This window comes from Drosophila virilis, chromosome 5, assembly GCF_030788295.1.
Source record: "Drosophila virilis strain 15010-1051.87 chromosome 5, Dvir_AGI_RSII-ME, whole genome shotgun sequence".
NCBI lineage: Eukaryota > Metazoa > Arthropoda > Insecta > Diptera > Drosophilidae > Drosophila > Drosophila virilis.
This window is the reverse complement of record NC_091547.1, coordinates 9,413,117-9,435,181: the sequence shown is the minus strand read 5'-3', so window position 1 is coordinate 9,435,181 and position 22,065 is coordinate 9,413,117. Positions and strand designations below refer to the sequence as shown.

General features: G+C 43.6%; 8 protein-coding genes and 1 long non-coding RNA gene across 13 annotated transcripts in view; 5 read left to right on the top strand and 4 right to left on the bottom strand.

Moving 5' to 3' along the window:
* Nucleotides 1-2,039: 2,039 nt before the first annotated feature.
* wde (Fibronectin-III type domain-containing protein windei) lies at nt 2,040-12,515 on the bottom strand. 2 transcript variants are annotated; one of them, XM_015173654.3, is made up of 5 exons: nt 12,338-12,515; nt 8,314-8,467; nt 5,199-8,256; nt 4,729-5,138; nt 2,040-2,985 (listed from the first exon to the last, which is right to left on the bottom strand). In XM_015173654.3, exons 2-5 carry the CDS (start codon nt 8,423-8,425, stop codon nt 2,540-2,542), a joined length of 4,026 nt encoding a protein of 1,341 aa, XP_015029140.1. In that variant the 5' UTR covers nt 8,426-8,467; nt 12,338-12,515; the 3' UTR covers nt 2,040-2,539. The 2 variants fall into 2 exon arrangements, with proteins under 2 accessions (XP_015029140.1, XP_015029141.1); XM_015173655.3 differs by lacking the exon at nt 12,338-12,515 and adding an exon at nt 9,530-9,819.
* On the top strand, nt 9,729-10,022 carry LOC116651043 (uncharacterized). Its single transcript, XR_004304082.2, has 2 exons — nt 9,729-9,848; nt 9,953-10,022. It is a non-coding gene; the product is annotated as an uncharacterized lncRNA (long non-coding RNA).
* Nucleotides 12,516-13,017: 502 nt separating the features above from the next.
* Nucleotides 13,018-13,945, top strand: LOC6626555 (transmembrane protein 223). Its single transcript, XM_002050537.4, has 2 exons — nt 13,018-13,504; nt 13,563-13,945. The coding sequence occupies exons 1-2, from the start codon at nt 13,102-13,104 to the stop codon at nt 13,853-13,855; spliced, it is 696 nt and encodes a 231-aa protein (XP_002050573.1). The 5' UTR covers nt 13,018-13,101; the 3' UTR covers nt 13,856-13,945.
* Nop10 (Nop10 ribonucleoprotein) lies at nt 13,869-14,298 on the bottom strand. The gene is made up of 2 exons (XM_002050538.4): nt 14,139-14,298; nt 13,869-14,080 (listed from the first exon to the last, which is right to left on the bottom strand). Exons 1-2 carry the CDS (start codon nt 14,190-14,192, stop codon nt 13,940-13,942), a joined length of 195 nt encoding a protein of 64 aa, XP_002050574.1. The 5' UTR covers nt 14,193-14,298; the 3' UTR covers nt 13,869-13,939.
* An 88-nt stretch (nt 14,299-14,386) lies between these two features.
* On the top strand, nt 14,387-15,815 carry mms4 (Methyl methanesulfonate sensitivity 4). The gene has a single exon (XM_002050539.4). The coding sequence runs from the start codon at nt 14,465-14,467 to the stop codon at nt 15,392-15,394; it is 930 nt and encodes a 309-aa protein (XP_002050575.1). The 5' UTR covers nt 14,387-14,464; the 3' UTR covers nt 15,395-15,815.
* A 19-nt stretch (nt 15,816-15,834) lies between these two features.
* On the bottom strand, nt 15,835-17,023 carry LOC6626800 (transmembrane protein 170A). Of its 4 annotated transcripts, none has more exons than XM_015173653.3 (2): nt 16,615-17,023; nt 15,835-16,543 (listed from the first exon to the last, which is right to left on the bottom strand). In XM_015173653.3, exon 2 carries the CDS (start codon nt 16,225-16,227, stop codon nt 15,835-15,837), a length of 393 nt encoding a protein of 130 aa, XP_015029139.1. In that variant the 5' UTR covers nt 16,228-16,543; nt 16,615-17,023. The 4 variants fall into 4 exon arrangements, with proteins under 4 accessions (XP_015029139.1, XP_015029138.1, XP_002050576.1 ...); XM_015173652.3 differs by having other exon boundaries at nt 16,657-17,023; XM_002050540.4 differs by having other exon boundaries at nt 16,663-17,023.
* A 115-nt stretch (nt 17,024-17,138) lies between these two features.
* Nucleotides 17,139-18,517, top strand: Yeti (yeti). Its single transcript, XM_032436675.2, has 2 exons — nt 17,139-18,124; nt 18,194-18,517. Exons 1-2 carry the CDS (start codon nt 17,313-17,315, stop codon nt 18,282-18,284), a joined length of 903 nt encoding a protein of 300 aa, XP_032292566.1. The 5' UTR covers nt 17,139-17,312; the 3' UTR covers nt 18,285-18,517.
* Nucleotides 18,228-21,737, bottom strand: LOC6626802 (sensory neuron membrane protein 1). The gene is made up of 7 exons (XM_070210603.1): nt 21,134-21,737; nt 20,919-21,076; nt 20,404-20,862; nt 20,041-20,305; nt 19,095-19,307; nt 18,855-19,033; nt 18,228-18,787 (listed from the first exon to the last, which is right to left on the bottom strand). The coding sequence occupies exons 1-7, from the start codon at nt 21,233-21,235 to the stop codon at nt 18,655-18,657; spliced, it is 1,509 nt and encodes a 502-aa protein (XP_070066704.1). The 5' UTR covers nt 21,236-21,737; the 3' UTR covers nt 18,228-18,654.
* scaf (scarface) overlaps nt 19,197-22,065 on the top strand; it is an 87,210-nt gene continuing 84,341 nt past the window's right edge. The window contains exon 1 of the mRNA XM_015174572.3: nt 19,197-19,321. The gene's annotated coding sequence lies outside the window, so the exon portion shown is untranslated. The remainder of the gene's footprint in view (nt 19,322-22,065) is intronic.

Below are 22,065 nucleotides of genomic sequence, written 5' to 3'. Positions count from 1 at the left end.
GCGTGTTGTGGCTGCTAAGACATTTCCCGGAAATGAAGCAGCAACAACAATTAAATTGCGCTTACTATGTGTGGAACAGTTATTTCAATTAAATGCAAGCAGGCAGTGTGCGCATATGTGTGTGTGTGTATGTGTGTGTTTATTTATTTATTTTTTCCTGCCTTGACAATTGCCAAATAATTGGAGCGGCAATGACAACAACAGTCCAAAGGGGCCAGGACATGAACAGGACATGTTTGCGACACGTTGCCTGCAAATGAATTAAAATGACAAACTGGCAAAATTTCTGTGCGCCGGATGTGCAGCAGGCGCAGAGGCAAATACCATGACTTAACATTGAGCCGCACACACACACACACTCGCACACTCGCAGACACATGCGCCTAATGTCAAGGTTTTTGGCTGCCGTTCAAAATGCGCTGGCACGTGGCACGCGCGGCACGGCAGCTGCTTGCCACCATGTTTGTTAGCGCGCCTTGCCAACTAAGCCAGGCGGCAGCTGCATATGCAGGCAACAGCCAACCAATCACGCCGCTCTCTGCCACATGCAGCGCATGAATGGACACAAAAAAAAAAACAAAAAAAAGCGCCACACGGTACAAAAAATTTGAAAAAGGTCGCGACGTCGCCTGCAACGCTCATCCAATGTCAAGTGCATGAGAGAAATCGGTGTCGCAGCCATGACAAAAAAAAAAAGCAAGTAAGTGTAGGGAGTGCACGACTAGATGATACCCTGAAACTCTGAGACGTTCATAAAATCGGACAGATGATGATCAAACATATATAAATATATATACTTTATTGGCTCGGAGATACCTCCTTTTCACTATCGCAAGCATTTGCACAAAACCCTTTTATCCATTTTTACCAATATGCAATGCGTTCAGGCTAAACATGATATCATGCAGTCGAGTTTACCGACTGCCGCACACTCTGTTCATAGGGAATTTCACAGTTAAATGAGTCGCAGGGATTATAAGTTACCGGCTTTGTGACCCCAAAACTGTTGTAAATGGCGAAAATCCGTTCTTGGCAGTTTGTGGAAGGCACCAAGCCAATATGCCCCTTTTGACATGGTGCCTAGCGTATAAAAGGGCTCTATAAATGGGTCCGGGTAGGAAGGGATTGCACTTAACATGCAATATTGGAAACGTAGGCCATTAAGCGGGAGGAGAGGAAGCAGCGGGCAGCAAGTGACCCCTAAATGGACAGTACCCAGTCTCACGGAAATGAGCGTATCTATATTTTATGTGTCATCGATTGCATTCTCATATAGAAATGCTCCCTGCCAACCCAGCCCAAGCCCCTGCCTCCAACTAATTTAACTGCTTTCGGACTGAAAATCAATTTGTGCATGCAATTTGTGCTAATTTGTCCTTTGGTTGTCCTCGAGTGCATACTGTCAGCAAGGATATGGTCATTAAATGCTAATTGAGCATTAGATTGCCATAACATTTACCTTAAACTATACGACAACAATCATCCACTCATAAGCGATAAGTATTACATTTATAAAGCTATTTTGAAATCATTTGCCTTGTAAATTAGGCGAAAGATGAAATCTAAAGCCCACTGTAAATTTAACATGCACTTGCAGAGAATGTTTCACCAAATAGATTATTTCAATTGTAAATTGTTTAATTTGCTTTGGTTATTAGTTTAGGTTTTAACTGACTGGCAAAAATTTACAAAGCACTTTATTTACATTGCAAATATTTGCAAAGGATTCATCATGACCAACCTATTGAAGAAGAGTTGCGATATTCACACAGAATTCGAAAATTTTTTAAGCGTGTGATATACACAGTTTATCTTCATTGTAAATTTTGAATCGAAATAGCTTCATTGTAAATTTAACATGTACTTTTACACAATGTTAAGACAAAGATAATAAAAACTATTGAAAATAATAATCAACTATAAACTAACCAAGCTACCTTTCCCAGAAACGTAAGAAACGGGCCTTATCACGACAAATTGATAAACAAATACAAATTTTTAATTGGATCTGAGAGTTGAAGCAATCAAAAACAGAATGCTTTTGATGTTTCAGTTTGATATTTATTCATTGTTTACTATTCCTTTAAGCTTAGAACATAAGTCTTAAATTACAAAACGAATCATATTGTTGCGTTTAATTTCTACGAAGCAGATGTTTGAGTGATGTCTGATTAATCCATAAATAAACACTTCATAAGGTTAAAACTTAAGACTAACTTAGAGTATATGGGGGGGGAGGGAAATGAATCAATCTAACAGCTGCAAGTTCTCAGTGTTTTCCCATCGTATAGGTATATCTTAAGGAACGAACATAGACGTGATTTTATATATTAGTTGGCTTAGAGTTTGGGACCACAAACTGTGCTGCTCGGCTGCTTGCCAAAAGCTCAAACTCAATACTTAAAATAGGGGCTGGGGCACAAAATGCGTACATAAATATGTTATAAATACAATTTAAAACTAATTTCAAAGAATTTAAAATCAAAAAAATTACACAAAAACAAAACACACTCCCAAACGGGGCGGGGCACTCAACATATTACCACGTTTTGGGCAAACTGAATACCCCGTAACGTTCATGGGCATCAACGCCGCGAACGGCGAAAAAGTAGCGCTGATTCTCCTGGAACTGATTCAGTGTAACCGCCATGGGCAACAGCATGGCCTTCACGTCGCCCACATGACGCCAGGAGTCCGTGCTGGGATCGTTGCTGGTCTCCTGGTAGGCGTAGATTTGATACGTGACACATTCCGCGAAACGGGGGCCCGTATCCTCGAGCGTCCACGAGATGACAATGCCCGTATCGTGCAAACTGATGCGTATAACGGGCCGAGATGGCGGCAGCTTCCAGTCCGGATGAAAGGTTTGCGGCGGCGCCAGCGGCAGCGGTGCAGGATGCGTATAACGCATACGCGTCCCGCTCGGCGGCGTATTCTCTGAGCGTATCTGCATGGTGACATTGGAGCCAATCGAACTTCGCTGAACTGTTAATGAGATGCCAATTAGTGATTGCTCCGAAATTGTATGCTACATATTTGTGGTTCACACGTGTCCCTGAATCAGGCAATGCATCCCATTTGTGGTTACTCCTCGGTAAATGTTCCTGCTCCTTCTATTTTCCCAACAACACTTGTGCTCCATGTTAACTTAATTTCCGAAAACATCCGGATTCTATCACTAACCATACAACATATAGATGCGACCGCTAGCAGAAAAGTTTGGTACATTCATTTTTTACGATTTCTGGTCCAATGTGGACTTCGTTTTTGTTCGGGTCCGAGACTCGCTCGCTTTCTCAGAGAGCAAGAGAGTAAGAAATCCATATTATTGGTGCGATAGAACGGCACTTTTGTTTTTATTTCGCTCTCACTACAGAAAACTGCTTTGGCTTACTCTCAGTGCTCTCAATGTGCTCTCTCATTGTGTCTAGTGATCGCTTTAATGTATGTGTGTCTTTGTGTCCGCACAAGCAACAATGAGCGCAAATTGAATTTCTTCCAAATTTCGGACGCATTTCTCCCCTTTTGTAATATGAAACAATCAACAGGTCATACTTGCATTTTGCCTCGTTATTATTGGTAAGGGTACCTGGGCGTGGGCTTTTGTATATATGCATATGATCGAAGTATTTATGCGTTTGTGTGGCTGCCTGGGCGATGCGAATTTGACTAGTTTTTAAATTTTTGGGATTTCCAAATTTCGAACTCTACACACACACTCGCGCACAAATGTATGGGTTAGTGATTCTATCCAATTTGATGCAAGTTGACATATATTTTTGCACTATTCGTGTCGAAACCGATTCAATTTTGTCATATTTGTATTCTCTTAAAACTCACTTCACTTCATTTGCATTCAGTCTAGCACACATTGTTTTTTTACTTCATACTTTATGGGATCGCTGACTAAGCTTCTTATTAACATTTTGCGATAAAACAATACGTCCTCAAGGGTATTCAAAATAATATACATATCATTATGTACGAATTTTAGCATGAGTATGTAAATACTGTATTAACTGTAAATTGATAGGATATAGGATATAAAAACTAGATAACACTTCCTACAGTTTTTGTTATTTCTTCCAACGTTTTTGTAAGCGGACAACTCCCCCCTTCAAATTTAAATTTGATAATATGCAAAAAACAAAGTAGCTTTTATAGTCTAGCATGTGAGTTTTCAGAAGGGGTTATACAAAAAATAAACCAAACCGAAATAGTCGTATCTAAAGCGAGCTTGATCGAGCTGAATTTTCGGACGAGTCGAGTTGAATCTCGACTCGCTTGAACGTGTTCTTTGACTATCCGAACAAATTGGAATTTTGACTCACTGGTAAAAAGTTTGAGCTAATCATTTATATTCTCACATCAACAGAACCCACATTAGCTCGAACATGTGTTCGAATTCGCTAATATGTATGTCTTCGAACATGTTGGATCGTACGTTCGAGCACTGCTCGATAGTCGAAAGTTCGAGCCTGTTGGTTTTCGGTTTGATCGACTGAGTATTCAAGGTTTGATTCAAGTAATTTAATACATGCTTGGCTCTGTTTATATGCTTACATATTTTCTTTTCTCATTTAACTACTAAGTATTTTGGCAGAGAAAAGAGATTGCATTGATAATATTTTACAACCATAAATCTGTCTCAGCCTATAAAATATGGTTATATTTTACCTGTTATCGGGACGTGTGAACCCAAGTAAACTCCACTTTTATGTAAATTACCTGGTCCATTGACAATCTGTCGGGCAACGGCATTGGCGCGCGGTATATTCATGGGGGAGACTCTCACCACGCTGCCGCCCGCCGAACGCGAATTGGGGCCCATGGGCGGCGTCTGGAGGCTGCGTTTGGCGGCTGCACTCGGCGTTTGCCGCTGGCGTGCACTGGCCTCCACGGCGGCAGCGGCAGCAGCAGCAGCTGCCGCTGCATCATCCTCATCGGTCAGATCGATGACGGCCTTTTCTTTGGGTCGGGCGGGCGCTAAACTGGGCTGCCCAAAGCCGGCGGCAGCAGCGCCGCTGTCTGTGGCATTTGACATGGGCACCGAAACGGTGCCGCCGCCAATGGGCATGGCTCGTGGCTTGTTGTTGATGCTGATGGGCTGCTTGCCGGGACTGCGACCGATGCGCACGCTGCAAGGAAGATATTGAGTTAAAGGAGTTGCTGTCAGAAATAAGGCAGGAATAACTCACGGCAAAGGCTGTTGTTGCTGTTGCAGCTGCTGCTGTTGTTGCTGTTGCAGCTGTTGCTGCTGCTGCTGCTGCTGTTGTTGTTTCGGTGTCATGTAAGAGCCGGGGTAATCCTTGCCAATGGGCTTGGCTGTGGTGCCGCGCGCGCGCATCGCTGCCGCGACAGCCGCAGCGGTTGCCGCATTCGTGCCGCCTGTGTGCTTGCTGGCGTACATGGGCCGTGATGTGACATGGGGCAGTGATTGGATGCGTTGCATGCCCTGGTTGGGGGAGCTCGCCTGCTGACCGCTGGGCGTGTTGTTTACGGGACGCTGAGGCGTCACTTTCTGCATGCAGCCGCGACGCACGGGCGTCGTGCCGCTGGTCTGCACGAAAGGTCGGGATGCGGGCAGCGTCGGCGGCGTCTGCTGCAGTTGCTGCTGCGGCTGCAGCTGCTGCTGATGATGAGGCGGACTGGGACCTGGTCGCGGCGCATTGTTACGCATGGGCGTGCGCATCGGTGAGGTGCTTGCCTTGGGCGGCGTTGGCATTCCTGCTGCTGCCGGCGCCGACATACTGCCCGCAGTATGTACGCTGGCCTGGCTGCGCGCCTCCTCGCTGGGTTTCTTCATGAGGGCCATGCCCACCTGTAGACCGACAGCGCGCGTAATGCGCACGGGCGCCGTAAACTGTGCATTCTTCGTTTCCAGATCCTTGAGCACGCGCTTGTGCACCGTCTCCAGATCGAGAAACTGCTTGGACACCTCGGCTATCTTGCGTCGATAGTTGGCCAGTGTCAGCTCGTGATTGTCTATCTGGCGTCGGATCTCCGCAAATTCGCTCTTCACCAGCATGCTCTCGACGACCTTTTGCAGCACCAGCTCCTCCAGATCGTGCCGTGTCATCTTGTCGAAGTTCTTGCGGAATTTCTTGATAAATTCCATGCGCAACGGCCTGACATCGGGCTGGAATTGCGGTTTAGGCTTCAAATCGAGCGCCAGCTCCGTTGGCTCCGACTTCTCCTCGGGCTTGACTTTGGCTGACTCTGCAGCAGCTGCTACCGCTTCCGACTCCTGGGTATTGTCGTGAGCATCGAGATCGATTTGCAGCGTACCATCGTTGGAGCTATTGGAATCGGAGTCGTCGGTCTTGAGCTTCTTGCTGGGCGTCTCCTCCTTCTCCACGGGACTGCTATTGGCTAGCAGGCTGTGACTGCGTTTGGCAACTGCGGGCAGAGCTTCCTCATCGTTGGTGGTTGTGTTGGCGGTGGTGCAGCTGGAGCTGCTGCTAGCCTCCGGCTTGTCCTCGGTGCTCAGTCGTATGCGCTTGACGGCCGGCAGGCCCGCATCGGGCTCATCCTCGGGCTCATCGCCCACCATTTCCACATCGCCGTCTTCAGTCTCCGCAATGGGCTCGGCCTCAGCTTCGGCTGGGACCTCGTCTCTGCTCTTCTGCGAGGGCTGCAGCAGATTGCTCGAGTTGCTGTCCACATCCTCCCCAGAGCTAACTTTGAGCTTCTCCTGCGTTTTGAGCTTCTCAAACTGATCGCAAGCATTGTCCGAATTGTCAGCTAACAAATCTGTGCTTACGGCTTCATTCGATTTGGAATCTATTGCTGCAGTCGCAGTTGTTGTTTCAGACTTTTTACTGGGCGCCTCCTCCGGTTTCTTTGCGGGCGGCTGTTCATCTTCGTCCTCGGACACAAGGACCACCTCGTCTGTCTTCTTCTCGACCGTCGGCATATCCTTGACAGCTTCTGTTTTGTTTTCGTCTGCTTCAGGCTCCTTTGCCGATTTCTCAATAGGCTCGAAAAAGATCACTTCGTCATCCGATTCTGCCTCCTTTGTGTCAGCTTCGATCTTCTCTGAATCTTTGCTCGGCGCCTGCTCTTCACTCTCCTCGTCCGCCTTCTCCAAGTCTTTATCCAAGACTCCGTTTGTCTCTACAACCTTGTTGTTCGGCAGGACAGGAACTTCGCTTTCTATTACTGTGTCCTTTGAGTTGGCCTCCGACGTGTCGGCAGCTTCCATCAACATTTCATCAAGGTTTTTCACTTCGAGCTCCTGCGTAGTTGTCAGTTTTGATTGCTTATCCTCTTTATCATCAGGTTTATCAAGCTCCTTTGGCTCAGCACCTTTCACAGCTGTCTCTGATTTTTCTGCAGCCTTCTGCGCGGGATCTTCGGAACTATCTTGAGGCAACTCCGTTATTGCCTCAGCTGCTAGACATTCATCCGATGAGTCTAGATCAATAATTGATATATCGCCTTTTGCCTTATCATTGGCAAGTTCCGCTTTATCATTGCTTTCGTCGGAGGTTATGTCTTCTAGGCCATTTTTGCACTCCTTTTGGGGATTTAGTTCATCGGATTTTTTAATTTGCTGATTTGCCAATGCTTCGAACTCATCTGAGCTGGATATATTTTCCAATGCATCCATGAAGACCTCATCGTTGGAGTTATTGAGGCTTGTCTGTTCATCGTCCGCTTTGGACTTATCTGTTTTTGAGATTTCCGCGTCCTCGCCTTTACCAACTACCATATTTTCCTCGGCTAGCACATCCTTTACTGCTGTTTTTTCATCCTCATTGGCAGCAATATTTTGTTTATTTTCGCTTTCCTCTAAATCCACTTCCTCTTCTTGTATTTTCTCTTCGCCCTCGACAAGATCGCCGGACTCGGGTTTCTCCACGCTGTTATCGTTCTCGTCTTCCTTTTGCTCTCCTTCGGCGCCGATCTCTTTGGCGGCAACCGCATCGATCACAATGTTGCTTTTCTCATTGTTATCGATATCGGCTGCGAGCGACTCATTGTCAGCTACACTCTCCTCTGCTGCCTCCTCGTCGATAGACTCCTTGGGATCGCAGTCTACGATCGAACTGATTTTATCCAAAAGAGCATCCAAATCTGTGCCAGCATTGCGTTCGCAGGGCAGCGCTTCGCTGGCAATTTGATCGATGCTTTTGCCTATACTATCGATAGACGGCGCTGCTTCAATATCGGGTTCCAGGACGTCTGCTTCCAGGCCATTGTGTATTTCCTCATCGCTGGCTGATTTGCAGTTTTCCATCGTTTTTTTAATATCTGTAAACGGTTTGCCTCATTTAAATGCGAATTTATCGATTAAAGTGTTGTACCTACCAGGGGTGGTGAGCTTATCGACTTCATGGTCGAGTTCCTCTGCAATGCTTCTTATAATTTCATCTTCAGTTGCCAACTCCTTTAGTTCCACTTTTTGTGTTACTTCCATCATATTTGCGCGTTAATATTTTGCCTTTAGTTGGAACACATTGAACTGAGATGAAATGAAAAAATGAGGTGTTTTGTCATTTCATTGGTTTCATTGACGATCCGGCAACACTGAAAGCGACTGTGTGGCAACCTTGCGCAGAGGCTATCACACCATATGACCTAGCCCCTACCCCCCCACCCCCTCCAACCATACAATCAAAACGTTTTATACATCAAATGTAAAATCCGTTTTACAAAACCTAAAACAATTAATTCGTCAATTCCCTCTTTAAGAATTGATGCAGACGAAAAAGCTTTCGGCGAAAGCTTACCGAAAGCTTTTACTGTAATTTCTGTCAGCGATGAAAATGAAAAAGAGCGTTGGTTAAAAAAAAAAAAAAAAACAGAAATTTACAATGAACCAAGTCCGGATTTCACTTTCAGACCCTGCTTGAAAATCGTATTACCCAATAAACAAAAAGCCCACTTATAACAATTGACCTTGAAAAATGAAAGAGTTCGATTAAATTTAACTAGCATTTAAAGTTTGGGTAAAGTCTTGAAATATGAATGTTATTTTAAAATTCTATCAATCAAGTAGTTATAGTATGTTATATATATATATATATATATAAATTCGTAAGCACCAACTGATTTTCGTCTGGTGCCTTACGCTATTTCGGTTTCGGTATGTATCTATAAATCTACATGCCTAACCGGTGTGCTTGTCGCTCGGTCGGTCGGTCGGTCGGGCGGTTCGGTCGGTCGGTCGGTTCGGTGGTATTTTGCCGCCGAACGCAACAACAACAACAACAACAGCAAGAGCCGCCGCAGCGCAAGATGACTGCAGCCGAAACACAAATACAAAGCGAACAAGCCAGAGAAATAAGCGTGCATAAAGCAGGAACATGTGATAAATATTTGGAGCCAGCGTAGAAGCAAAAACAAGATATGTTGTATGGAGAGTGTACGGGGACTGGGAGCGATATACATATGTATATTCGATAAATGATATATGATATATGTATTTTAGCTTTTACCGTAACAATGTTGGGTGTTAACAAATTTGAGGTTAAATTGAAGCAATTTTATATAATTATTGAAATTAGGACAAAATCCAACTTACGATAAGCTCGAGCCGTATGGATGCGCCTCGTTTCGTAGAGTCTCAAGCAATTTACAGCAATTTACACTAGACTCTTAAGAAATCAAATTATTTGTAACTAGATTTCTGTGCGAGTTCAAGGCAACACTAAACATTGGCCGAAGTGAACGCGAACGCGAACGCAAAAACCAGCTGACGGCGAGACGACGACGACGACGACGACGACGGCATTAAAAAAAAAGAGCACAATAGCGCTGCGAAGAGAGAGCGAGCGGGAGAGAGACAGGCAGACAAGGTGAAAGAGCGCGAGAGAGGCAGGGGCCAGCGACCTAGCTGCTTGGTAAGGGCGTGTCAGATAGGATTTGATAACGTTCTATATCTAATTTTTAAAAAATTTTAAATCAATTTCACTTTCACATCTTCGATATGCGTAAAATTCTACAGTGCGTGCGACCCCTAGCCAAATGCGCTGTGACGTCAGCATGGCTGGCAAATAAATGTAAATGATTTTGCACACCATTATGCTTGATATTGGGTACTTCTGAAATAGGTCAACTTTTCAGGCAATTTGTCAGCGTAGCTATAGACGAATTGGATTTCCAGCAACAATTTTGAAACGAGTTGGCAGCGCTGGCGCTTGAAGAACTACCTTCGGAGCGGAGGGGGTTCGGCTGCAGGGGGTTGAACCACATTACCAATTGCTGCTGCAGGGGATCTTCGTCTATGTTATGGTTTTCCACAGAGTTCCGATAACAATAACAGCCAGATAATAAAAGAAAAACGCAAAACAAAGTAAAAGTAAAGTTGCCATAAATTGCCATTTTATAAACGAGCAATGCTGCCGACTGTGCGAGCGGGAGGTCTAAAGCGAGTGAGCTGTGTGCGTGAGCGAGACAACTCTATGTGAAACATTTTATCTGCCAATGGATTGAATGGAGCGGTTGGGGGCGACGGGGGATAAATTAAATTATTATTTTCTACAGAAATTAACGACAAAATATGAAAAACGCCATTTGAAAATGAAAACATGTAAAACGGCAAACAAAAACAAATCAAGAGCACACGTTTAGAGAAAGAGACTTAGAAGCAGGGGAAAGGGGGGGGGGGGTAGAGATAGTTAAGCAGCAATATTGCGGCAATTTGTGCGCTAGTCTAAGATCCGCAGTTTTTGGGATTTGAGAAGATGCAGTTTTTTATGCGTTTGCCTAGGACTTTTGGCAGGATACCGGTTTAGTATCAGGTCGTAGGCTTTCAAGACCAAAGAGAGGGAGAGAGAGAGTGAGAGAGCGTAAGAGCTTCAACAGCAAGAGCGAGAAAGAGCAAGAGAGTGCTAATGAGTGACAGAGAAAGAGCGAGAACGGTACTAGACGTTTATACGAGGTAAAAAAATATGTATTGTATGTATGTAAGTCATCTATATGTAGAAAATAAGAAAATGAAAAAACTTTGCCGAACGACAAACACATTTGGTTCGTGCCGTCGTACAACAACGCGAGGCGTACCGAAAGACACAGCAGCACAGTGAGAAGCAGCAACTAAAACGGACGCAATACAAAAATTGAGGCGTCGCCAGCCATATTTGCCGTCCAAAGTTTGTACTATGTATTGGGAGAAAAAAAAAAAACAGGTCTTGGATTTCGAAATGTCAAGATATAGAATCGATCCGAAACATGATTTGGTTCAGTTACTTATCATTATGTTTGGGCTGTACCCCAATGTCGCCTGCCCTCTGCCTCCCTACCCAATTATACCCTACTTTAGTTTTATTGCTCTCATCTTGTTTGTATGCGCTTTACATATAGACAAAAAATAAATATGTTGTAAATAAAACAAAGCTACCTGATTAATTGTATATCTGCATATACTATGTTGATGTCTATTTCATAGTAACATAACTGTGTTTGGACTTGTTTTGGGAGTTATGTATGTCTATTATAGCTGTTTCGCTCTCGCATGCTAGCACACACACACGCACATACACTCACGCACACATGCATACCTGAGTTCGTTTAAGTAGAACTACGCGTGTGTGTGTGTATGTGTGTGTTCGTGTATGTATAACAAGGTTTGAATGTGTATAATATTTTGCAGCGCATTCACATTCTTTTTAGGTTACGTATCGATTTTGATGCAAAGTGAGGTTAGTTTGAAAAACATCTAAGTTCCGTAGAATTTTACGGATCCATGGGTCTTAAACGAATATTTGATTATCTTATTATGGGTATATCATTTGATCCTAGACATCGGCGGCTAAGTTATCATGTGCAGCTAACTGCAAGCGCAAGAGTAAAAGCAAACGGGGCAACAATTTAATTTTATGATTGTACAATTGAATGTTTTTAGGGCTGCCAAGTGCTAGCACAGCATTATTTTGATTAAAGATAGTTTTCGTTATCTATGTGCATAGGTATGGACGTTATTGTACGAATGTACATGTCATTATGGTGCACATGGTATACAATAGGGTTGCCATCTGCAAACATTGTCATACATATGTACAGCCTATGCTTGGGGTTCAAGGACACACACACACATGTGTACTCCAAAAGCCGCACTCAATGTTTACATTTTATAATAAAAGACGACAAAGTTGAGACATTTATAGTTTTACCGGCTGCGTTGCAGCCACCTGACAACCCTAAAAACGCAAACAAATGCTAAAAAGTCTCTCTTTACATATTCGAAATCAAAAACTTATGTGAATACGTTGGAAAACCCCTTAAACCCATGCATATATACATGAGACGATAATATAAACAATAATAATAACAATAATACAATGTGAAGTTAAGAGCTGGCAACAATCCTAAGTACTTAACATTAACTTACCTGTGTATATATGTATTTTGGAAGTTGTTGTTCTTGATTTTAGCATATAGATTATAACGTAACGTTTATGATATGCCCTACCTAGTAAGGATTTCAATAATTTAAACGGTTTTGTTGCGATTTGTTTACACCGTACTGAGAACCACCGCCCTGAACAACTGGAATACCAAACACAGACTAAATCAGAGCAGACAACAACAATTTGTGAGGAGCTGCGAACCAGTTGCGTTGCGGCTAGTTCCTGAACGTCAAAACTAGCTCGCAGGCAGGGCGACAAATGAACTATAAGCAACATAGCACAAACAACATCTGTAAGTTGAATGCATGGACAATACAAACGAGGGGTTCTAATAACAAATTGATTAATGAATAAATTTTATTAATTGAACTTGAAACTGGTTAAATTTGATTAATTAGATTGATTTAAGGCACTGTATAACAAATACATTTTATTTTTATGAACCGATACTCATTGGTATTAGTTGAAATTATTCAAGAAGCGAATAAGTAACTAATTGCAAAATAGTTTTGCACGTAATTATGGCTTACCTCTTCCGATACGGTGTCAATTGCATTTCGAACTGTAGTTCAAAGTTCCACAACACTGGCTCATTTAACTTATCAGCCCTGAAAAAGAGTGTGCAAAAACCAGTTCACGCGCGAACGAACGAACGATCAAAAATGAAACAAAACAAAAACATCTGTGCGGCTTGTAGGTTAGTTTGGTTTTATAATAAATGCTATAAACAAAGTTATCAGTTAAAATGAGCAATTTGGTTAATTTTGCGCTCAGACACGGCGCCAATTTCCTGAAAAGACACTCACTGCAAAGCCTACGCTGCGCCTTGGCACCGAAAGTCAGTAAAGTGCCGGCTCCTATTGCGCCCATCAGATCCAATTCGACACGAGCTGCCTTCGATGTGAGCACAAATGTACCAAAAGATATTGTGCTGTTCAAGTATGAGAATCCAAGGTTCTATCAGATGCTCAACTTTTTCGGCGTGTGCCAGTTTGTGTTCTGGACATATCTGTCGCACTTCGCCTTTACGACGCTCAAAGATGCGCCAGTTGTCGAGAAGCCTGGCGAGGAGCTGAAGTGGTTTCAGCGCATAAATCTGGGCGAGAACAAGTACAAGAATGGCATAACAATATGCAGCTTTTTGATTGGTGAGTGATGCCACAAAAGTAATTGCTGCACAGTATTAAGGTTTATAGTATTCTTTAGGCTATGGCATTTTGTTTGCCGTTTGGATGTTTACGCTGCGCTCTGTGCGGTTTCTCATCCTGCGCAAGGGCGGCCAGAGCGTGTCCTTTGTGACCTACGGTCCGTTCAATCGCAATCGTATTATGACTGTGCCGCTGAAATGCATCTCGGCGCAGGAGTCACGGGAAATGGCGCGCGTGCAGCTGCCCATTAAAGTTAAGGACAAGACGCTTTACTATGTGCTGGATATGCGCGGCGAGTTTCGCAATCCCCAATTGTTTGACTATACCGCGGGCCTCAAGCGACGCATTTGATGTGTTTACAAAGTTTTGTTTTTTACGGTTTACTTATTATTTGTAAATATACACATGTAAGCTAATTTAAACATAAACGCTGGCTTAGTAGATGGGCTCCGGCTTTTGTGTGAGCAGCAGACCAAAGCGCTTCTTGATGGTAAGGCGCTGGCGTGAATACTTGTCCTCGGGCGAGAAACGCGCTGGATGTGCAGACAAGGTGGGACGGCCGTCCTCCGTGCGTTTCTGCAAGAAAGCACAAGCAGCTGAGTTGCATTCTTTATTTACATATGCTTTAACTAACCTTCAACGTGTAAACACGATCGCCGTTTTCGTTAATTGTGTACATCAGATACATTTTGAATAAAAATTAATAAAATGTGCGTCTTTTTCACAATAAATACAAACACGTGTGGCTTGCAGTGCTGCGCAACGATTAGAGGTGCAAGCTGTGCCTATCGCATTGGTTAGACGTAACTATCGATAGTAAAGTCACGCAGTTTCTAAATCAACTCTATCGATAAGAAATATATAATGCATAATGGCGTTGTGCAGCACTAATAAAATTATTTTTATGCAAGTTGGCGCTCAATTTTGTTAAGATTTGCATTTACATATATATTCGTAAAAATGTCAAACAAAGCGGACAAGCTGCTTAAACAGGCCATGAAGGAGCAGCAGAAACGCATGAAGCCCGGCGAATGCCAGAGATATGTACGCTTGGTGCTGGACGCGGGCCTGCTGCGCATTGCATGGGGTCAGGAACTAATTGGGAAGCTAAACAATACGGACTTGAAGTACGAAATACGCACATTGCCCGCCCGCAACTGCATTATTTGGGAGCGCAATGTGGGTCAGCAGACGCTTGCGGCGGGCGCCGCACTGGAAGATGCCTGGCACATGGAGCCACAAGTTTTGGTGATCTTTACCGAAACGGACTTTCAACGGGCGCTAAAGGAACAGAATCTGGCCTGCATAGGCCCCAAGTTGCACGATGCATTTCCCGCAGCCGATTGCCAGTTTACGGTGGTGGTGCCACGTCTGCGCCAGAGCAAACACAGCGCCGGCAGCAGCGAGGCGGACGCGCTGATTGAACTGCAGCTGCTGCAGCAGCTTCACGTAGAGCAACTGGCTCAGCCCCAATGCCAGGAGCTGCTGGCACTGCTGCAGCGCTACACAAAGGCCATTGCGGAGAAGCCCTACAAGCAGCAGCGTCAGGCCATTCTGGGCAGCTTCAAAAAGTACCTGGCCAATGACAACAAACAGTGCGTGCGCGTGGAACAGGGCAACGGCTATGGACGCCTCTGGCAGCAGCATCTGAATAGATTGCCCCTGGTCACGCTGGAGGTGGCGGAAGCCATCATTTCGCAATATTCCTGCCCGAAGCGCATGCTGGAGCACTTTGCCAACGATGCCCAGGCGGTGCAAACGCTGGCGGATGTCAAGATCAAGCGCAGCAATGGGCCACAGCCGCTGCAGTCGGAAAGGCGCATTGGCAATGTCCTAAGCAATAAATTGTATACCCTGTACAATGCTAGAGATCCGAACACATTGATTTAGGTAGTATAGATTTAGGCCGTTTATTCAGCTGCTCAGAATTTACAATCGATCATTTAAGTGCTTAAATATTATTTATTTTTATTTATATATTTACAGTTTTCTATTTCGTTAGATAGTATATATTAAAAATCACAATATTTTTATACGCGTGTCTCTTAAAAATGTACATAATTGTTTAATTTGTTTAAGTTCTACACCTGAATATTTTGTTGATAGATATTTCGATTTGGCGCGTAGAAAATACTATTTAAAATTACAGATTTTCGATTTTCTAAATTAACAAAAATTCTATACGATATTAATTCAAATATATGTAACTAGGCAAAAACATATATATACCAATCATATACAGATGAGAGCTACGTATTTGACAAAGGATTTTGACATAAATAAAGAGATGGGTGTGGGTGCCAATGTGAAAGTCAGTTCGTCGCATCTTTCTACAGCGTGGCCAGAATGCGAAAGAAGCCCAGGCAGGCCGAGAAGATGGTCTGTCCGACGCCCCAGAAGAGAGCATAGATCGGTGACATGGGCAGGCTGGAAGCGCGATGGACAAATGCGATCACAGCGCTGCTAATGATGCCGCTGCTCGCAGGCGATACGAATCCCATAACCAGTATCAGTATGGAAAAGAAGCGTCCAAACTTGTGCCGGCGCAGTGTCACAAATGCCACCAAGGCGGCGCAGGTGTGTATAAATATTGATGAGAAGAAGGCCCACAGAAAGACATGGTACCACATCTCGCGGAACGTGTTGAGCCGCGCCTGGGAGCGCAGCCCAACCACATCGACAATGGCGTCCAGCTCATCGGTATCGATGGGCTCCGAGTACATGGCCAGCAGGATGGGCAAGCAGTGAGTGTAAATGTATTTATAATCCTGAATTCGTAGAATTTTGGCTACAATTATTGGAAGTACCCAGTGATTGTTGTTGTTGTTCTTGTTGTTGTAGATGTTGTTTTTAGTAGTTGCTATTAAATACGTTTAATTATTGCTTTTCCGTTGCTCCGACGTCGCGTTTTGGTCATTTGTTTTTTGTTGCTGCCGTTTTTTTAGCTACGATTCGCGTCGGTCTGATCAATGTGCAGCTGGAAAGTGTAAATAAAGCACTGTGCATTGTAGTTAATTGTGTTGGGCATTGTCAAGGAACCTGCAATGGAGGAAAGAAAAACAGCACGTTTCAGTTGTTGTTGACCTTTTGGCCTTTTGCATGCTACTCACACACACACACACGCACGTGCGTACGTACGCACACATACATACACTAACTCAGTTTGATCCTTGCGTGTGATCCGCACCCGTTCCAGTCGCTCTTATAAGCCTAGTATGTTGTTTTGCCCTTGTGCGCTGAACAAATATTTTGCTTTGTTTTCTTTTGGCGCTGGCAAAACGGGAATCGATTAAAAAGGCCACACCAAAATAGCACTTGCAGCGGCAGTGATTCACCAACTCCTAGCTAGGGTTTTTTGATTAACTATTTAAAGCACATCGCGTTATTTAGTGTATTGTGTCGTTATGCACAATTGATATACACTTGATTAAATACTAAAATATTTTAATTATTATTAGTTTTTCTTCGACTGCGTTCTATTTTACATGGCAACGGGCTGGAACGCTTTGGTAAATGAACGCGCTTGATAAGCTGTCAACTCAGCTGTTTTATGCACATATCGATATGTTTATATCGCACGTCTAGCCCAGCTGTTGTGTGTATCGATTAGCGTGCATCGTTTGCATGGCACATCACTAGCTGGAATGCTGTTGGGGCAGCTGTTTTTCGCGTTGCGTGTCTGTGTAATTTGTGCTCGTGTGCGTGTCGCCATACAAATTCTTTGCGGCCGGAAAAAATCTTAAATCTCGCTGTGAAATAAGAAATTAAAATCGCGTTTAATCTAATAAAAAGTAGCTAGAACATTAATATGAATAAGGAGCAAGACTATGCATCAGATAGCGATGAAAGCGACGAGGATTTTTGCCTAGAAAATGAAGCTGATGCTGATTCCGTTGAGGAGGAGGAGGAGGAAGACGACAGCGAAAGCGAATTCGACGACGACAACGACGCCGAATCAAGCGAAAAACCAAGTAAAGCTGCAAAAGGCAAAAAGAAAGACAAAGTAAAGCAAAAGTCAATAGACATCGACAGCGGTGCAGGAGCTAAACGTAGCACGCGTCAAACGGAAGCCAAACAAAATGGACGCGAAGTTGCGGAAAAGGACGAATTGGAATCAGACGAAGAAGCCGACAAATCGCGTTCCGATGCGCTCTGGGCAGACTTTCTGGGCGATGTCGGCGTCAGCAGCAAACCCGCCTCAAAGCCCAAAGAGACGCCGTCGCCCGCCAAGCCGACAGATAGCGGTAAACGCGCTGCGCCGGCCGCCAAGCAAGTAACGGAAGTTCTTGACTTTGCCGGCGAACCGGTGACCGTGACCAAAACCATCACAAGTTCCAGTTCCAGTTCCAGTGCTAAGGAGAACCAAGAGCAGCCGGCAGCGGCAAGCCCTAAATCTCCAGCGCCACGCGCCTTTGGCGCTGCCAAACGTGCAGCCAATGGAGGCGGCGGCGGCGGCGGCGGCGGCGGCGGCGGCGGCGGCGGCTTGGGCTCTTTGCTCAATCAGCTTGGCAAGAAGAAGAAAATGTCAGTGTTGGAAAAGTCACAGCTAGATTGGAAGTCGTTTAAAAGTGAAGAGGGCATCGACGAGGATCTGCGTACACACAACAAAGGCAAGGATGGGTGAGTTCTTTTTTTTTTGATGGCTTTGCCATGTTAAATTCTTGAATAATTTAACTTTATTCGTTGCAGTTACTTGGAACGCCAGGACTTTTTGCAGCGCACCGATGTGCGGCAATTTGAGATCGAGAAAAGCTTGCGGCAAACGCGACGTTCAAACTAAAACACGCCGCATCCACATCCTGCAAGTTTTCCACTTTCCAACACACACACACATTCACACTTGCTGTCCACACATTCGTACATGTCTTTTATTTAGGATAGTGCGTATGCCTAACAATAAGTTATAGAAATATATATATGTATATATATATATCTATATCTATATCCGTAATGCTGTTCCAAGGCACTATCGAATCGTATAATACATTCAACTGAACTATTTTAAAATGTGAACGCTGTAGACATCGATGGGAAAGCAACAAAATTATTATCATGTAAGGAGAGATCAGGAGCTGTGTGACTATAATTTCCAAATGGTTTAAACGCACGCGCTGCTGTGTAGCCGGATAAGGATAGAATTGTATTGATATTCATTCCGCATCGATGACGCCCACGCGCTTCGCATCGCTGCGAGTTAAATGCAAAAACAGAGCTCCGAGTATACAACCGAAGCTTCCCAATCCAATGGACAGCCATCTAAACCAATTATTGGCATTTAATACGCTGTACATGAAAGGAAATGGGCCAAGCATTAATATTGTAACTTTCACAAGTTCTCCCGCAAACCTACGCAAATATCTTTTTGTGCAGCAGCTGTGTAACTTGTTCGTCCAGCTGCAGCGACTCCTCAATCCAAAAGAGCGGCATGGCCAAGGAACGCAGCTGCGACATCAATGGCACATCCTTCACGGGCGCCACTTTCAGGCTGAACTGCAGGCGATTATGCACGGAGAGCACTGTGCCGGAAAACTATACAAATCAATGGATATTACTTTGGCATTTACTTGAGTTAAACAAAGCTTATGCTAACCTGCTCGAAGATCAATATGCTGGCATGTTTCGCAGCTGTTGGCTGCACTCCCTCAACTTCAGCCAATAACTTTTGATCTGCCTGATAAAAGTGCGGCAAGGAGGCCATTAAAGGTGTGCCGCTGCAGCGTACCAGATCCATGGTGCCATCAGCCGGACAATTGTCGGGATAGTCCGTGCAGTAGCAGTGCAAATCCGGTTCCGTCTGGAAAAATATTTACTGTTGCTGTAAGTTTTTAAAACTATTTTCATTTGGATTTTTTTCGGGTTTTTATTGAATTTATCTATTTTTATTAATATTCGCTGTGCCTAGACTTGTTTTAGGCTTTCTCTTGTGTTTATGAGTTTTTATGTTTTGCATTTGTTTTCTATTTTGGGCAGATTTATATATATATTTAAAGGATTTATCATTTATTATAGAGTTTTATCTTGGTTTTGTGAATTTTGTGAAATTATTTTTGAAATTTTATTCCCATTTGATGATCAACAAATTTTTGGCGTTCAAGGTCGTTTTCTTGTTTAAATTTCTTTTATTTTTATTGTGTATTTTTTTTTTTAAATTTTGATTTATGAGGTAGTTTTTTTTTTTTCAACTAAACACAGTCTCTGAAGTTGTTTGGAATTCTTTTCTTGTTTAACGCAAATATTTTGTAAAGGCTTCTTCGTAAGCTGATGGGTTTTTAGAAGTCTGCCTGGAACTATATTTATTTATCTATAATTTTTTTATTTATTTATTTTCACTTATAATTTTTTTCTGGATCTTTTTGGAATTGTATAATTAATAATTGTTATATTTTCGTTTGTTCATGTTGGCTAGCTTGATTCAATTTGTTTTTTCTTGTGATTTGGGATTTCTTATATTTTGTACTTATGAGATTTTCTTCTAAGACTATTTGAATGTTTTTTTTTTGATTATTTAATTTAAAAGTTGTTCTTGCAAGACTTACGCGTGCCGAGCCAAAGTTGAGCTCATAGCGCTGAGCGGGCAGCCTGTTGTATTTCGTCCTGCCCATCCACTGGGGCGTCAGGGAGCGGCACAGCTGTGGCGAGTAGCTCCAGAGACCCTGCTCTGGTCGCATAAGTGGCGCAAAGATGGTGCCATCTGTGCCGCGCAAGCGATTGCAGCTGGTATTATTTAGCTCCGGCCAGATGTGCAGCTGCTTCGCCTCATTGAAGGCGAGCACACGTCCCACGGACGACTGCCGCGATCTGCTGCGTGAGACCTTAAAGCGACCGGCATTTGTGTGATTGCCCTAAAAAACCAAAATGAAGTAAATTATAAAAGAAATCTCTGGGCGCGTCCAGTTGACTTGCCGCGCCCATCAGGGAGAACTTGTAGTGGGTGGCATTCACTGGCAGCGCGCCGGGCACTGCGCCCGCTTGGAACTGCTGGCAAATGGCCTGTGCAGCCGCATGCTCCTGGTCGCAGTTGATATCGATGCCAGCGTAGAAGAGATCCTTGAACTTGGCTGTAATAAAAGCGCTCTGCGGCTTGAAAATGATGTCCAGGCCCAGGGCCACAGTTGCCAGCGTTTCGGCTGGCTGCTCCAAGTTCGCAATGGTCATGAACTATGTGGAATCTCTTGTAGATCTGGTCAAGAAAAGCTTCTTCCGTTTTTGGGCTTACCTGCAGCAGTGGATGTGGCATAGTTATGAGCTCCTCGCCGCTGAGACCCAGATCGGCGCGCGTTTGAAATGTGTTGCGCATGTTAAAGCTAATCGCATTCTCCGCTTCTATATCCATTAGCTCATATTTGTCCTTCCACTCGCTGAAAAAAATTGACATCTATATGAGATGTCCATTTGGGGCTTGTGTCTGGCTCACTCGTATACAAATGGACCCACTTCCTGTAGCTTCGGCTTGCCGCCCATTTCAATATCCTGCGCATTGGTCACGTTGAACACGTAGATCTTGAATGTTAGAGGAAATGGCATTTTCTCCCATAGCTGACGCGTTTCACTGCCAGGCTTTAGATTAACACTCTGTGGAAATTGTCCTGTAATGTGTATAACTTAGATAGCCTTTATGTCTGCACTCACCCGCTTAACTAGCTCCTTGAACAGCATGGGAAACGCCAGAAATCCTATGAGTGCGCCCAGGAGCAGCACCACAAAGGACACAATTATTACCTTAAGATACATTTGTTAGCTCAACGTTTCGACGACGTTTGAGCAACTTATTCTCGAACTGGCCTCATTTAAAACGTTACGTGTCACATAAGTTGGGCATTTTTGATGAGACTTTTATAAAATTTTAATGGCTCCACACGAAAAGGCAGAAACTGGCAACAGACACAGGTCCCTTCAAATTTATTATGCACGCTAATTTGACACTCAATTTTTGTGAAAAGTAAACAAGCTGCGTCTAATTAACATTTGACCCAGTTTATTTCGGGTATTTTCCCTTAAAGCCTTTATTAAGTAATCTTTGGATTAGGTGCATTCCACAAGATTTGAAGCTATATTTATCATAAAATATTCATTAGCTGTGACTATATGCAACAGGTGTGAAAACTTGATTCAGTCAGCCTAGACAACAACCGTCTGAGTGGCTGATGTGGCTTGTGTCTTGGCTGTCTTACAGTGGTGGCAATATTAGTCGTTACACACAAAAATGAGCAAGTTAGCCCACAAATTGACTATTTTATTTAACAAAAAATAACTCGAAAAATGTCACCTAAATTCAAGAAAATACTAATTAAATTTGTTGCAATTTTGCAAATAGATATTTACTTACCAAATTCGTAGCTTTGTCATAAATTAGGCAATGAGCACGTTCGTTAATGGGCTCGTAATCGTAAAATATTTTCTTGATTTATAATTGGACGTGTGCCCAAGTCGTAGTTAGTTACATAAAAGCTCAGGCGCTCAGAATATTAACAATAAATTCAAATGCAATATTACATATTGTCAATCTACATACATCTCCCTGTAAAGTGCTAAAATCTATATGCGTAACTGGTATTTATGAA